The 14801-nt window shown below is 35.6% G+C and overlaps 1 protein-coding gene across 4 annotated transcripts in view; it reads left to right on the top strand.

Moving 5' to 3' along the window:
• Positions 1 to 14801, top strand: part of AKT3 (AKT serine/threonine kinase 3) — a 149629-nt gene that overhangs the window by 66583 nt on the left and 68245 nt on the right. For 2 of the 4 annotated variants that reach the window (XM_051616218.1, XM_051616219.1), the window contains exon 3: positions 13321 to 13446. The exons of 1 other annotated variant lie outside the window; for it this stretch is intronic. In XM_051616218.1, the coding sequence (XP_051472178.1) occupies positions 13321 to 13446 (126 nt within the window). Of the gene's footprint in view, positions 1 to 168; positions 244 to 13320; positions 13447 to 14801 lie in introns of all 4 variants that reach the window. One more of the 4 variants, XM_051616221.1, reaches the window with a different exon arrangement.

Consider the following 14801-nt stretch of genomic DNA (forward strand, 5'->3'; position numbering starts at 1 on the left):
CAGGTCCTTATAGTTCAGCTATTTAGATTTTACCTAATTTTTTATTTTTAAAGGGAGTTGCAACCATGATTCTTAAGGCATTCTGTAATTCATTGAAATAAAAACAAAAGACGCAAGTGCCTCTAATAAATGTTTTGATTAAAATGGACATTTCTGAACCTTCTACAGACAATACCCGCTCAGATGTGACAGCATTTGTGACATCACCAGTACAGACTTCTCAAGGATTTTGAAGTCAGTGTTGTAAGTCAGTTTCCATTTTGTTTTTATTAATTAGAGAATTGTGCTGTTTACTTTCTAGAGGAAAAAAAAACATCCACTAAAACCATATCAAATTTGTTTAGTTAATTCAATAGAAATGCAAATATATTTTTTTGAAAATTACAGTTCCTTATTGGTTTCCATTACTTTGGTGTCACAAATGTTAAATATTTGGTGCCAGTTAATTATTGTATGTGCAATCTGAATGTCAGAAAAGCCAGATGTAGGAGGATATTACAGTGTTTTCTCTTGTATGAAAGTTGACTTTTATATTGACAAAAATAATTGTAAAGTTTACTGAAATCTATTTAAGGTCATCCTGTAAGTTATTAGGCTGCCTTTTCTATCAAAACTATTTTGTAGGCTAAGACATTAAAAAGTTTCCAGTAGTTCAGACTAGGAAAAAACACACGCTCATAGCGGTGAAACCACAACATGTGTGTCTGTTAGTGGAGAAACAGTAACAAACCTCATCCTGAGACTTGCTAGATACATTTGTATGTCTTATCCAGGTCTCTCATCTTCCAGTTCCATTGGAATTTTAGGGTTGATAATTTATAGCTTTGTTTTAAAAGTTTATAAAGGGACTGAAAATGGGGCAGAATTAGTGGTGTAAAATTGCTGGGTCCAGAATTTTGCATTTCTGCTTATCAGTCAAGCTTTCTTTTAGTTCAGAGGACTGGAAAAAATTGAAGCAAAAGACTTTTTAACACCTTAGTTGCCTGAGTATTTATTTCAAATGTAATGTAATAAAATCATGCAAGTTAAAATATTGTAAAATGTGTATATTAAAATGGAACTGTATTATGATTCTTATGTGAATGTTAGGAGCAGTTTTATTCATTTTAAGGCAGTGAAATATTTTAGAAATATGTAGAATCCTGAGGTTAAAAATTTGAGGATTTTTTTAATCTTCTATTACTTTAACGGTAGTCTGCATATTTAAGAAAATACTTTATTGACCAAATTATTCTTATGTTCTTGGCATTGTTTTTAATATGGGAGGTATTGAACGGCTAACTCAAAATATCAATTTTGATCGGGATATCTGTGTTGCTGAGACTTTATTATTACCATTAAATTGTAATAATTACTTCACAAATACATGTAATTTCTAGCTTTTTTCAAATGGTGAATTTAAAGGGATTTCTTAATTATTTGCCAGAGTACGGAGATTTGTGCATGTTTCTTGTAGTTATTTTTTATCTGTAATTTCTGTGTACATGAGTAAAGAAAATGTTGTCAGAGTATGTTCTGGCACATATGTTCAGAATATACTTTGCTTGTATAGAATGTGAAATTGTATTAGGGAAATTTTTGGTTTAATATTGCATCAGACCTATTGTTGCATCATTGATTAGGAATGCAGTTGATCTTAGAAATTTCAGTCACTTGAACCTGATTTCCTAGTTTAACTGGAAAACAAGAATTGCAATTCATGATAGACAGCAGTATAATTAATCTATAGTTAATCTTGACTAAGTTCATGAAGATGTCCCTTTCCCTTGCATTATTCTTGCCCTTAGCCAAGCATTCCCTGTCTCCCTGTCTCTCCTTTGTACAGATACTGGCCATTGAGTGAGCTGAAATGGTTCTGATCTGGTCAAAAACTCTTTTCTAGGGGTGTGTTTTTGGTTAGATAATCTTGTACACCTGCTTTCAGCAGCATGGATGCCAGTGCTGATGCAATGGAGCAGGACATGGGATGCACTACACACTTCCTTTGCAAGTGTTCCTCACCTTTGCAAGTGTTAGTCAGTTTGCTCTAAGTGTATGATTAAAAACAGAATTATAAACAGTTTTCTTCAATTACAATCCAGCCTATTGATTTGAAATTTTCAAATTTTTTTTTCTTTTTAAACATTTTGGTTCTTCTTGGGGGTGCATGATGTAATTCTCCATTTATAACCCTTCAATTTATAACCCTTCAGTTTAACTGTAATCATTGAAAGGTAGCTGGTTTTTGCCAGTAGTTTTCACCTCACTTAAATGCCTTAGTGATTACGGATGTATTCTGCCTACTACTGGGACTCCTTAGTACCTAGCACGCTGTTCCAGTGCCTCCTTTCTGATCCAGAGACAGTGAAACTTGTCTGTTACCTGAAGCAGATTGCTGGTTTTGTCTTCTAAGATAAAGACTGATAGAAAGAAACCATTCTAGTTCTTTGCAAATACCGTTATTCTCAGTTGCCAACTTCATTTTGTGGCTGCTCAATTTTTCACCACATTTTCTTCTTTTTATTTTGCTTGATTTTTTTTTTTAATTTTCTTTACTGGGAAGTTCACTACGTTTTATTTTCTCTAAGCAGTGCATCTAATATTTATTAATTTTGTCATATAACTATGGTGTTTATTTAAAGAAGCCTACGTTTTCCCAGCTCTGCTTAACTGGTTCCTTATCTTCTGTGATTCCAGGATGATTTGGTGGCACAAACAGGTTGAAAAGCTGGAAGTATGTGGTAAAGAGCAAGCAGACCCTGAGGGTTGGGTGATATGTTTCCCAAATTTTGAATGTCCTTACTAATGAGGTGTTTGGATTGCAAATGAAAATACTCCAGAAAAATCCAGGAAGAAAATGGGGGTGGAGGTGAGGGAGTGGATTTGAAGTCTTTGTCTCCCTCCCGTGCCCCATGCTGAATTTCAGTTTCACCTTTAGGCTTACAGAGCAGTTCCATTCCCAAGTACGGTGAAACTGAAATACTTTTTGGTTGCTGTTAAATGGTTCTTGAATTTATTCCTCTATACTGCATGGATGAAAAAGAAAATACCTCCTGCTCCTGTGTTTTAGAGCCAACAGTATCAAGGAGTATTAGTGTTAATAAATGGCTTCTCTGAACTTTATTATGTGTGATATTTAGCCATTTCGAGAGAAATAAAAAATCCTTGAAGTGGACATTGTTTAAATTTTGGGGCATGGGATTTTCTGCAATTAACTAGATTGCTATGGTAGGCCAATATATTAAGCTCAGGCAGTTTTGCTGCTAATTACACACAACTTCTCTGGAGTATCGGATATTCAGATCCATTTTATGAATATGGTAGAGAGAATAACAACTGTAAAACAAAGCACTGTGCATGTAAGTGACTGTTAGCGTGTATTTCAGAAGGGATAAATGCTCACCATATGGTACAATTACTGTGTCCAAGTTTTCAAATTAGCTTCTCTCATCCTCCTTATTACTGTCTTTAAAAAGAGAGGAAAAAAACCCAACATGATTTATCTACTCTGCAGCAGAACTCTTGACGCAAAACAGCAGCCCAGTTCTGTCCAGTTTTTTTTCCTAGCATAATAGAGGCTGTCGGACTTTTTTATACTAATTACTGTGTGAGCCTCAGATGAACCCCCTTCAATTCACAGGGCTTTGTTAAGGGAGGAGCTGTCAATGTGTCTGCCCGTTTGCAGCTGTGCTGTGGCTTTAGCTTGCTTAACATTATGCTGCTTTTTAGACTTGACAGAAGGGATTTTTTCTTTTTTTTCTTTTTTTTTTTTTCTTTTTTTTTTTTATTAAGGCAAAGCAGCCTTGTAGCGAAATGGTTTAAGCAGCTGCATTGTGGGGAAGCACAAAGAAGTTATTATTGTGTCTGTTTAGGGGGGTCGGATGGAGGGGGGAGATATTCGGCTGCTGTTGATGCCGATTGTTGACTTGCCATCTGCCAGATAGGGAGAAGAAAAAAATGACAGCTCCAGCAGGGTGTTCAAGAGGTTGTTTGGAGAGACGCATAAACATGTGCAGATGTCGAACTGAATAATGGCAAGAACTTGAGACGGTTTATGATGCTGCTGTTGTGTGTGCATATACAGAATGAATGTATGTGGAGATTTGGTTAGGAGGAGGGTACATATTAATTATCATTGTCCCCCATCACCTCCTTTACTTCTGTTAATTAGTTCAGGAGTTTAATATCTTCCCCTCCCTCTGTTGTTTATTCCTAAATAGAGCCTTTTCTTGTAGGGAAGAAAACTTTTGGTTTCTCCATGTGGTGGGTTTTAAAGAAGAAACACAACAACTTGATAAATTTGGTACTTGTGGAAGTGGAAAGGGTAATGCAGTTATTTCAGCCTCAGACATTTGGTGGACAGGTGCTATAAAAGTTCTTATGTACCATTGTTTAAAGACTGCTACACTGCATACCCCTGCTATTGCATCCTGAGCTTTTCTTCTGTAGAAAGTGCCACTCGGTGATTGTTTAGTATTACATAGTAGACAAGTAAATGCTAGGGGTTAGAATGAGATTAGCAACTAATTTTGTCTTTCACTTGATCTTATTTTCTGGTCTTTCTCCAAAGGAGCTGGTCAGGCATTACTTACATTTTCCTGTTTTGACAGTTGCACACAAAATAAATTTGGAGTACTCTATAGGAAGATAGTTTTTTTTTTCTTCCACTAAAATCCTGTCTTGTTTGGTGCTTTCTGCTGCTGCTGAGTTTCCAGGATAATGTGAAAAAGGATACAAGCCTGGAGAGAAATTAGGTTAGCCCAAAAAGGCTAAACGAAAGCCTTGTCTTAGACAGGATATCTCTTACTTTAAAGATAAAACCAGAAACTTTAAAATAATGAATTTTCTTCTTAAATGTCATGTGCAAAATCAACATTCTGGTATCTGTATTGAACTGGAAAATGGAAAAATGAAATAGTGGTGGGGGTTGCAGACATATCTTCCAGTTATCAGTGTGTATCAGAGTTTTTTGGTCAGTCACAGCATGACTTAAATATTACCTGAATGAAGATGTCCACTCCTTCCCAGCAACACCTCACCAAAAGCAAAGGAACCTCCTTTCTTGTGTCTTCCATCTTAGTTCTAATTTGAGAGAGAGAGAATTTGGGAGAATTTGATGTCTCCTGTCATCATTACTGTGGCTGAGTGGACAAGTCAGTTTAGGATTACATCAACTTAATTTTAGCTGAAGAGTGATGTGTGGCTGATTTCTGCATCTGAGCCTCGACAGAGGCCAACAGCACTGCATATGGAGATGCACTTTTTCTGCCTGTTAACTGGGTGGTTGTTGTCCTTTGCAGAATTGTGCCTTTTTCTGTGTTCTGTCATGGGTGGTGTGGCATCCAGGTTACTCTAGGTAGTGCTGCATTGCTGCTTATCGTGAAAGATTTCATTCAACTGGAGAGTTCTCCTGATGTGTACAGTGGAGCTGTTCTTTCAACTGAAGCAGGCTGAGGAATGCTGCTGTGAATCTCGGACTAGTTGTTTGCAATGATGCAGACTAAATTATAAAGCAAAAAACTGGGCTGTAGCGATGGGCTTGAGGAAGGAACGTAGATGAACGATGCTGGTGCCAGCTTTTTGGCACGTAGAAGGTCTGGGGCTAGGAGCACAACTAGTGATAAGGAGAAAGTTCAGAAGAGGTTTTTAAAGTTATTGCAGTGTGCCAGTTTTAAAAGTGAGACAGTTTGTTTTGAGAAAAAACATGCTAGCAAGTATACCAGTTTTAAGAGGAGAAAGTCACATAGTTTTTGACATCACAATAATCTGTCAAGGAAACTCAGCTGAATGATAATGCTATTGTCAAACTTATCATACTCTTTTGCAAACAATGGAAAGTTTTGAGATTTCTTGTATAAACTGGAGTTGGCTGGTTTACAAAAAAATGTAAGTGGAGAATATTCAGAAGATGTTTAAGTCATGTTAGCTACATGTAAAAAGCATTTAAAATTTAACAATCTGATTTAATAGATACATTTTAACGTGAATTTAAACTGTTGCTACTATAGCTGACTGGTTTATTCAGCGTAATTTATAGATGAATATTTGTGTACTTGTCCTACTCTTAAAATATTTTCAAAAATGAAAAAAATCCATCAGTCTACTAGCACTTGGTAAAAATGAAAAAAAAGGAAAGTAATTTTTTTTTTCGCTTTTATACACTTGATGTTGATAGTCCTATATAAAAAATTATAACAATTTAAAAGAACTGAGAACAAAAAAGTTTTTAGCAGTTAAAAAAAAATATATGCGAGGCTATATTTTAAACTGTTTTTTTTTACATTTACCACAAACACATCTCAATGCTACTAAAAACTATGCAACTGCCTTGAGAAGCAGCTAAATCATATAGCATTCTGGGCTTTGATCCTATAAAGACTATGCAAGAGAGAAATTTTAAATATCTGAGCAGTGTCCCTAAATGTTTCTGGGATATAGACCTTGGTTTTCCATTCCTGAATAGCAGGCATATTTAGAAAATATTGATCTCCTTTGTTGTTCAGGGATGCTGATGCAATACAGGACTGTTATTCCAGACAGCATGTGTTAATATCAACTTCTGTTAAATTCATTTATTGTTCTAATTCTTATCCTTCAAGAATGAAGGGGAAGTGAGAGTGATGTTGAAACTGGCAAGTTTTTCATCCTGTTGGCTCAAAATGGACATGGTAAAGGTCAATTCTCAATTTGTCAGGATGTCAGCTAACTCAGTATTACTCGTACAATTTTTTTAAAAGGACAAAATCTTATGCATATGAAAATTGGGTTTGTGCTGTGAACATTTATTTTCCATGAGATGCCAAAACACATCAGCAATTTTGTGTGGATATTGCAGATGCCCAATTTGAAAACTGCTTTGACGTTTGAATAGCAGTATGTCTCTCTGTTATTGAATATTTTCCTCTAGTTTTTAGATATTTTAGAGAAAAGATTATTAATGCAACAGCAAATGGTTCAATAAACAGCAGGAGCTGAAGTACTGTTGCATTTATACAAGCCAGGATACTGGGTCACTCCAGTAGTTGTAATGAAGAGATCAGGGTGGGTGGTGATTTGAACCCTAGTGAGCCTGTAGCTGGAACGTGCTTGTAGGTTGCATTCAGAGACTGGAGGGAAGGAAACCCCACAGTAAGAGCAGGGGAAACTTTCCATTGAGAAGCTCAGTCCTCCTCATAGCTTTGGCTGCAGATGTGCATGCTGAGACCATGGAGAGCTGCTCTGTGGCTTCCCCTGCCTGATGTCTCCACCTCTCCACTTGGAATTATTCTGTTTTACTAGTAGGAGCCCTTGCCTTTGATACTACCTACTACTGCTTCAGGAAAAAAATATCCTATAGTTTGCCTGCTCTTCAGAGCATCTTGGCTGGCATGGAGCAGAGGGCTGTCCCTGCTTTCCTCTCCCCTTGCTCAGCTGAGGAAGTTCCAGAGCTTGTTTCCAAGGCTGCTTGCTGCTGCCTTCGGCAAATTCTTAACATCTGTGTGGTTTTCACTGGTTTCTGGCCACACGAGTGTTAACAGTCTTTATATCTGCACTGGATCATTGGAAGGTCAGGGACAGTGATGGGCATTTGAACTTTTTCACCTTAATTCCCCAACTTATAGGAAACTTAATGGAAGCATATCTGTGGTATAAGTTGATGCCCAAGCATAGCACAAAATGTTCCCTATTTCCCAGTTGTGACTGGAAAAATTGTCTAATGTAAGTACAGATGTGCTCAAAATGTAATTTAGTATTATTGGGAACTATGTGAAAACAGTTAGTATAAATAAATATTCACTGCTTCACACTATAAAAGAATAAAAAAGCATTAGTTCCAAATTCTGCTTTTCTCTGAACTGCCAGCAAATGCTTGGGAGAGGAGGGGGTATATAATAAAAATAGCTGTTAAAATGCTAAGTCATATAAGGAAAAATCAGTTTTCTTTAATTTTGTGGTATGCAATAAGATTTTGTCAAATCTTTTGCGTGATATATAATTACACATTTACATTAGATTGAAGGACGTATAAAATTGTGAGGACAGGTATACTTTTTAGGTTTTTTAAATTTTTTTTTTTTTACAGTTCTTAGAACAGTATTGCAAATTTGTTATAATGAAATCAGAATTAAGAAAGTAGTTAATAGAAGTGCTTTACATTTGCTAGTGTCTACTAACTTAATCAGTCTGCTGATGCTTCTAATCGTGTGTTAGGTAACACTGCCCTCAGAGGGCCAAGGTAAGTAAATTCAATCTCAAAACCACTGGCATTACTTCTGATATTTTAGTTGACCTGACATTAATTCCAGTTGTTTCTTTTACAGAAAAATTGCATATGGTTAAGTTGTTTTATTTACTTCTATATAATTTTATTTAATGCTCTTCGATAAATTTAGTTTTTCCCCCTCTTTTAAAAATAAATTCTAGTGTAGGGGAACTGGAATTTGATTTAACAAAAAGCACCTTAAGAAAGAAAAAGATAAAAAGAAAAAGAAAGAATGTGTGTATTATTTTGACTAAGTCCATTTTAGTAAATTGATGGGGTTTGGAGTGGGTTTTGTTTTTTTGTTGCTGTTGAGTTTTTGGTTTTGTTGGTGTTGAGGTGGGTTTTTTTTTCCTCTTCTTCCCTGAAACCTCGCTTATGTCTGTGTGGCAGCTGTTGCTTCTTTTAAGGAAGCAAGTTTTTTAACTCAGGTTTCTGTTACTTATCAGCACTGTATATTAAAGACATTTTCTTCACACCTCTAAAACCATTTACATATTGAAAAATGTAGATGTTTTGCAAAAGTGATTTTTAAAATAATACAGTTTTTAAATATTAATACTAATTTTATGGAATATTTTTTCAAGAATTGCTAAATTTCCATGTGCTTAAGAATTACAAGTGATGAGACTAACAACTAGCATTGAGTCTGAGGTGAAGTATATGTTTGAAGAGAGTTTGAGTTCTGAGGTGAAATAAAAAAATTAGGGACTTTGAGTGATAAATTTGTGTAACATGGATTTGTTGACTACTCATATATTTCTTAGAAAGCTCTTCTTTGTGAAGCTCCTCAGCAGTATCAAAGCTACAAACACTGCATCACTAGGATAAACATATTTTGTGAAATGTCCTGAAGGCAGGATTCTTGTTGCTAGCAGTCAAGGGCAAAGATAAATCATTAAGGTTTCAGCACAGAGGCAGATATAGAGACAGCCACGAGGGTCATGTTCTACACAAACCTTCATTAAGCATTCTTTTGTTACTGTTGTTAGTCAGTGTATTGTTAAATACAACATTAATTAGTTGCATAAGAGTGCTTTTTGCAGGAAGATTAGAATGCATTTTCATGTGCTTCAAGAGTGTACTGCCATCTTGTTTCATTTTTTGGGTATATGCTCCCAGTAGTAGTTATTAAAGAAAGCAGACCCCAATAACCTAAAACTAATTCTAAATGTTTATTTTTTTTGTGTGTGTATTCATTGTCCATGTGTGTCTGTGAGAAAAATATTCTAGTGCCTCTGTTCTCAAGTAGCTTTAAAAACTTAGACTAGAATTAAAATGATGTAGGAATTTCTTGGCTTTCTTCACTGCAGTGGTGGAAAGTAGAGACCTCTTCTTACTGTCTAATAAACAGATCCTAAAAGAACATGTTTTTCAACTTAGAAGGGTGTAAATTTAAGCAAAATAATAATTTAGGTTACATTAACTCAGCAGGAAGCAGAGTACAAGCTGATTAATTCTCTATGGCAGATCCACTGCTTTTTTAAGTACTGCGGCTCTGTTTCATTAAGTTGTCAGGTTATCTTGTGGTTTGGTTAGCTTGCCTGGACTTCGTTCTCTGGAATTTCTTTCTACATGAATTAATGAATTTCAAATGTTAACTTCCTGTTGTTTGTTTGTGTTGAGGTATTTAATAAACATACACTCAAAGTATCTGAAAGTAATTTAGTACTGCTCATATTGGAAAATATACTTTTTTTTTTTTTTAATGCCAGGCTGGTAAGTTAAAAGACCTGTGAAAGTTTTTTGTTTGTGTGTTTTATTTGGTTATTGTTGTTTTCCAAATACTCTACTGTGTTTTAGTATTTTTTATATGAATGATTTCTCTTTCAAAACAGTTTGGTAAGCACATGTCTGTTAAGAAGTATGCACTCAAACATTTTTCTGTCTTTAAACAGTTCTGTAGAAGGAATGCAGTTATAAGAGTGCACCTAGAGTGCATCTTGAGAGCCATTAAACCACTTGAGTAGCTAAATGAAATGTTCACTGATAGCACCGTTTACTTTAGTCTTCAAAGGTGTTCACCCATTTGTTAATTAAACTACAAAATAAATAAAGGACAGATGATAAATATTAATGAATGGGCCTTGAAGAGGGATTGTAATATTGGTAATTTCAAGACAAAACTGGGGGGTGGTTGTATGTGTGTTTGTACAGATGTTTTGAAAAAATAGTCTGACTGTGATTAATTTTGAGGAACCATTTAAGAGAAACAGAAAAACATTCTTCAATGAAATATGTCTATGAGAGAAATATATGGAACCTTATGAAGTTGTGTTTTGCAGTTGCTTTTAAAATACATACCCTGTGTCTGACTGTAGTTTTCAGGACAAAGACAGAGAGGTGCAGCTCTCCTTGTGGATAAGCTGGTACTTACAGGTCATTCTATGTTTATATCTTCTTGTGATTAGCTTTTGTCCAAAATCACTAGCTCTTTTCAGAGACACTTGGAAGTGCTAGTTATACTCTTCTACTGGTTTTTCTCCAGGCAGAACATCAGCTGCATACCTCAGTAGGTGATGAAAAGTCTGTTCCGTTTTCTGATTAAGAGACTTGAGTACCCAGTAGAAGCCAAATGCAATGTAAAGTCTTTTCTTGAGAGAAGAAGAGGGAGAAAGTGATCAGAGTGTGTGCTGGGTCTCTGAGGGCACTTGCTAGAATGATCTCCTTTTCTACAGGTTTAGTTCTGGAGAGTGTATGTAAGTGAAGGCTTCTGTTCTTCCCTGGAGTGAACTAATGAGTGTACTTACCCTATCAGCTCTGATTCTTAGAGCAGACCCTGCTTTTCTCCCTGTCCAGTTTAGTCTTTACAGGAAGGAGGACTCTTTGAAACCTGAACTTTTTGGGTGATAAACCTTTATTAGGCATGTTGGTATTCCTCTCCTTGAAGCCTTCTTCAGTAGTTTTCGGTACCTGCCTTTTAGTAAACTCACCTTCTGCATAAGTCTAAGATCTTGATAGATTGAAAGTGCCTAGTAACAGGCACTTTCTCTTGTAACTGTCACTTACTGTTACAACTAAATAGCTTGTAAATTATTAGAATTGTTCAAAAGGTTCTCTTTGTGGTCTGTTTAGAAAGCACCTAGGATGTTAATATTTTTGACACTTACATTGAATTATATGATACATAAGATTTTGTTTTGGCTTCAACTTTTGAGTCCTTGCAGTTTTCAGCAAGTTTGTCACAGGGCATGTATTAAATGTTCTTAAAATATGAGTCATATCTTTTCTTGGGCCTGTGATTATTTTGTTTTCAGGTATTCAGCAAATCTAGTTCAAGAAATGTCTTTATATTTCATGTAATGGGGATACAGTTTTTCACTGTTGTTTGTATTAAAGTTACACATTTGTTTTCCCATGCTGCACTTGTATTTCTTCTCCAACTTACAAATATCTTATACCTGTTTTGTTGCGGGTTCAGAATCAGGATTCAGGAATCAGTTCAGACTGGCAGTGTCAGTGGGGACCAGCTGAAGTAGCACCATAGATCTGAGATAGAAAGCTCTGATTCAGTACAAATGTATCTAGCACTGTATCTGCTCTATTAATTTTGTAGTTAAATTAAGTAAAGTTTGACTTTTTCAATTTTCATTCTACTTACATGAAAATGTTCCGATAACAAAATCCGGCAGGTATGCTGCTGTCTAGAAGCAAGAAGAATTTTGCTACTGAGGGCCAGGAAACAAGTCTGCACAAGTAGCCTGGTGTTAATTTTCTTACTCTTTCCTCTTCCTCTCCTACTCCCTGCAACACTTCCCTGCTTAAGTACATGCTGAAAATTGGAAATGTTAATGGCTTCAGTTAGAACTTTTAAGCCATGGGCATTGTCAGAATCCTTACAAGTTGTGATCAAGTTTAGCAAGGCATTATTAGCAATTCTGATGTTGAATTTCAGTGACAGTTGATTGCTCTGATGGAAATGTGAAGGTGCCATTAATGAATTTTTGCATTAGCTTTTAATGGAGTAATCTCTGTGTTAGATGGATGTAAACTTCTTTGTGACCTTTGAATTGTCTAAAAGCTAAGTAGCTACAGTTAACAGGGTGCAGAGGTGGTGAATGGCACTAAAGGTCTCAGGACCAGTGCAACCCCTGGCCTGCTCAGTTCTGAGCATTTTGTGAACAGTGAGAAGTCCTAGGCGTGGTTGGAAATTCTTCATTGTTACATACACTTATTTTTCTTAAAGTGTTCAGTTGTGTAATTATCAAACAGTGACATTTAAAGTCTCGGTAAGAACTTGTACATATGTTATTTACTTTGCAGAGTTGATAAAAATCAAAGACAGGGAAAATTAGCAGATCTAAACTTACCTTTACTTAACTGAGTAATTGCACTTTGAAAATGAAATTGTGGCTGCGATTTTTGGTGCATAAAGGATAATGCTATTGAAGAGATTATTCATCCTTAAATCGCAAATAAGTGGCATTAATTAGGTCTTTGCTGACCTGTTCTGTGTGTTTCTGGTCCCGAGTACCTCATTACTAGCAGAATCCTGCTCAGACTGGGATGTGTAGAAGGTGAAGATGGTGGGTTTAATGGTGAACTTACCTTTTAAAAGATAATTAGCTTCTGCTTTTTTTTTTTTTTAATTCCTTTTGCTTTCAGATATATTTGTTAAGTATAATTTGTCTAGGTTCTCCCATTGCCCCCAGTTTTCTTGTATTTGCTTAGTGTATGTTTTGAGGAAATTGGTGGTTTTTGCTTTGGCTCAGCAGGATAAATGTTCTACATTGTAGTAGTTTAGATTTGTCATTAAATGTCAAGCTGTAGGGCTTATTTTTGCCTGCAGCAAATTTCAAACTTAGGAGATTTAAAGTTGTAGGATTTTTAAGAGTATAGTGTGATTAAAATTTAGTATTACAGAGTATTATTTTCCAGTGCTTGTAGCTTCTTTTTCCAGAGGCATCATTGTACAGACCACGCTTACCACTGCAATTCCATTTTCTCTTCTTTTGGAGAGACTTAAGGTTTCCTCTGTAAACTGAAAATATCTGAAAATATTTTTATATAATTAATGTTAGTCACTGATAATATGTTACATTTTTTAATATCATAGGGTTTTTTCTTGAGTACTAATGTACTTTTTTTTTTTTCTCGTTTAGGAGAATATATAAAAAATTGGCGGCCAAGATATTTCCTGCTAAAGACAGATGGCTCTTTCATAGGCTATAAGGAGAAGCCCCAGGATGTGGATCTGCCATATCCACTCAACAACTTTTCAGTGGCAAGTATGTATGTCTAGTATTTATTATTCGCTCAGCATATTGACAAAGTATCTGTTACTTATTTCTTCATGTGTAGTTCAGAATTATTGGTAGCACTGGAATTTTGATGCCGTGTGTCAGAGTAGTGCACCACGAATCTTACATCCAGCTCTACAGGACATCTTTAGAAGAGCATTGAAATTTTACCCTGGCTCAGTTTTAAAATATTTTTTGATATCTGGGTTCTTGTTTGTGTGTGTGTCTAAAGTGTTTGTAACTAGTAGTAACATTTGACAAATGACTGTTGTAAGAAGAAAATTCCTGGAAAGCTTACCTTTAATCAGATCGTTGACCTCTTTTCTCTTTTCACTAGTATCTCTGAATTACTTGAAACTCAAAATAATTAGAAAATTATCTAGACTGTCAAATGGCACAAAATCATGCTAAATTATTTTTCCCTTGGATAATCAGGTAATCAGCTCTCCAGTCTGGTTAATCAGTAATTTCAAGCAATCAGACAATTTGCATATATTAGCAAAGCTACAAAGTGTGTATCTGTTGGATAAAGTGAAGACATTTTGTTTTTTTGTTTTCCACGAATGTTTCTTAACAGACAAATCTGAAGTTTTTGTGATCTGGCAAAATGAGTTGGGTAGAAGAGTGTTTCTGAGCAGAAATGAAAGTATTAGAGGAGCAAAACTAAGGGGGCAAAAAAATCTCCTTGAATAATAAGTTCTGGGTATCATAGCTAAAACATTCAAAGGAACACTAAAATTTACCCAGTTTCTTACAAAATTGTGTTAATGTACTGCAATGCAATAAATGGCAGTGTTTAGTTTTATAGAGGAGTATTGGAGCCACAAAAGCATGTGTACTTAGGGAAGGGGTTCCATTCACCTGTATTGCTGAAGATGGAACAAATGCTACTGAGACAGAATTTACTTCTTTTCCTGTTAAAACTGTCTTTGAGATTGAATCAGTTTCTGCATGTGAAGTAATCTGGGTATTTTATTTGGTAAGAAAATAGTATTGTGCTCCAAGCCTATGTCTTGTCCCACAACTAGATGAGGAAAACTTGAGCATGCAAGCCTTCTAATAAATTAGAGGCTCATTTCACCTTGATACTCTTCAACATAAAAGCAGTGATGTCTTTAGGTCATTCATGTGAGTAGGAATTGACTAGATTATAGGCCATTACTTCTTAGTTATTGATCTGAATATCCTAACCTACTGATTTATAGTGATTAGTAGTTTCCTAGATACTTTTTCCCCATGAGCAGCAGAAAGAACATTTGTAGAACTACAGTTGTAGAACTACAGTAGGGATTTTGTCCTGCTTTACCATGTTCTTCATTGCATGTCTAATCTTCCTTTGCTTC

The sequence above is a fragment of the Apus apus genome, chromosome 3 (assembly GCF_020740795.1).
Source record: "Apus apus isolate bApuApu2 chromosome 3, bApuApu2.pri.cur, whole genome shotgun sequence".
Lineage (NCBI taxonomy): Eukaryota > Metazoa > Chordata > Aves > Apodiformes > Apodidae > Apus > Apus apus.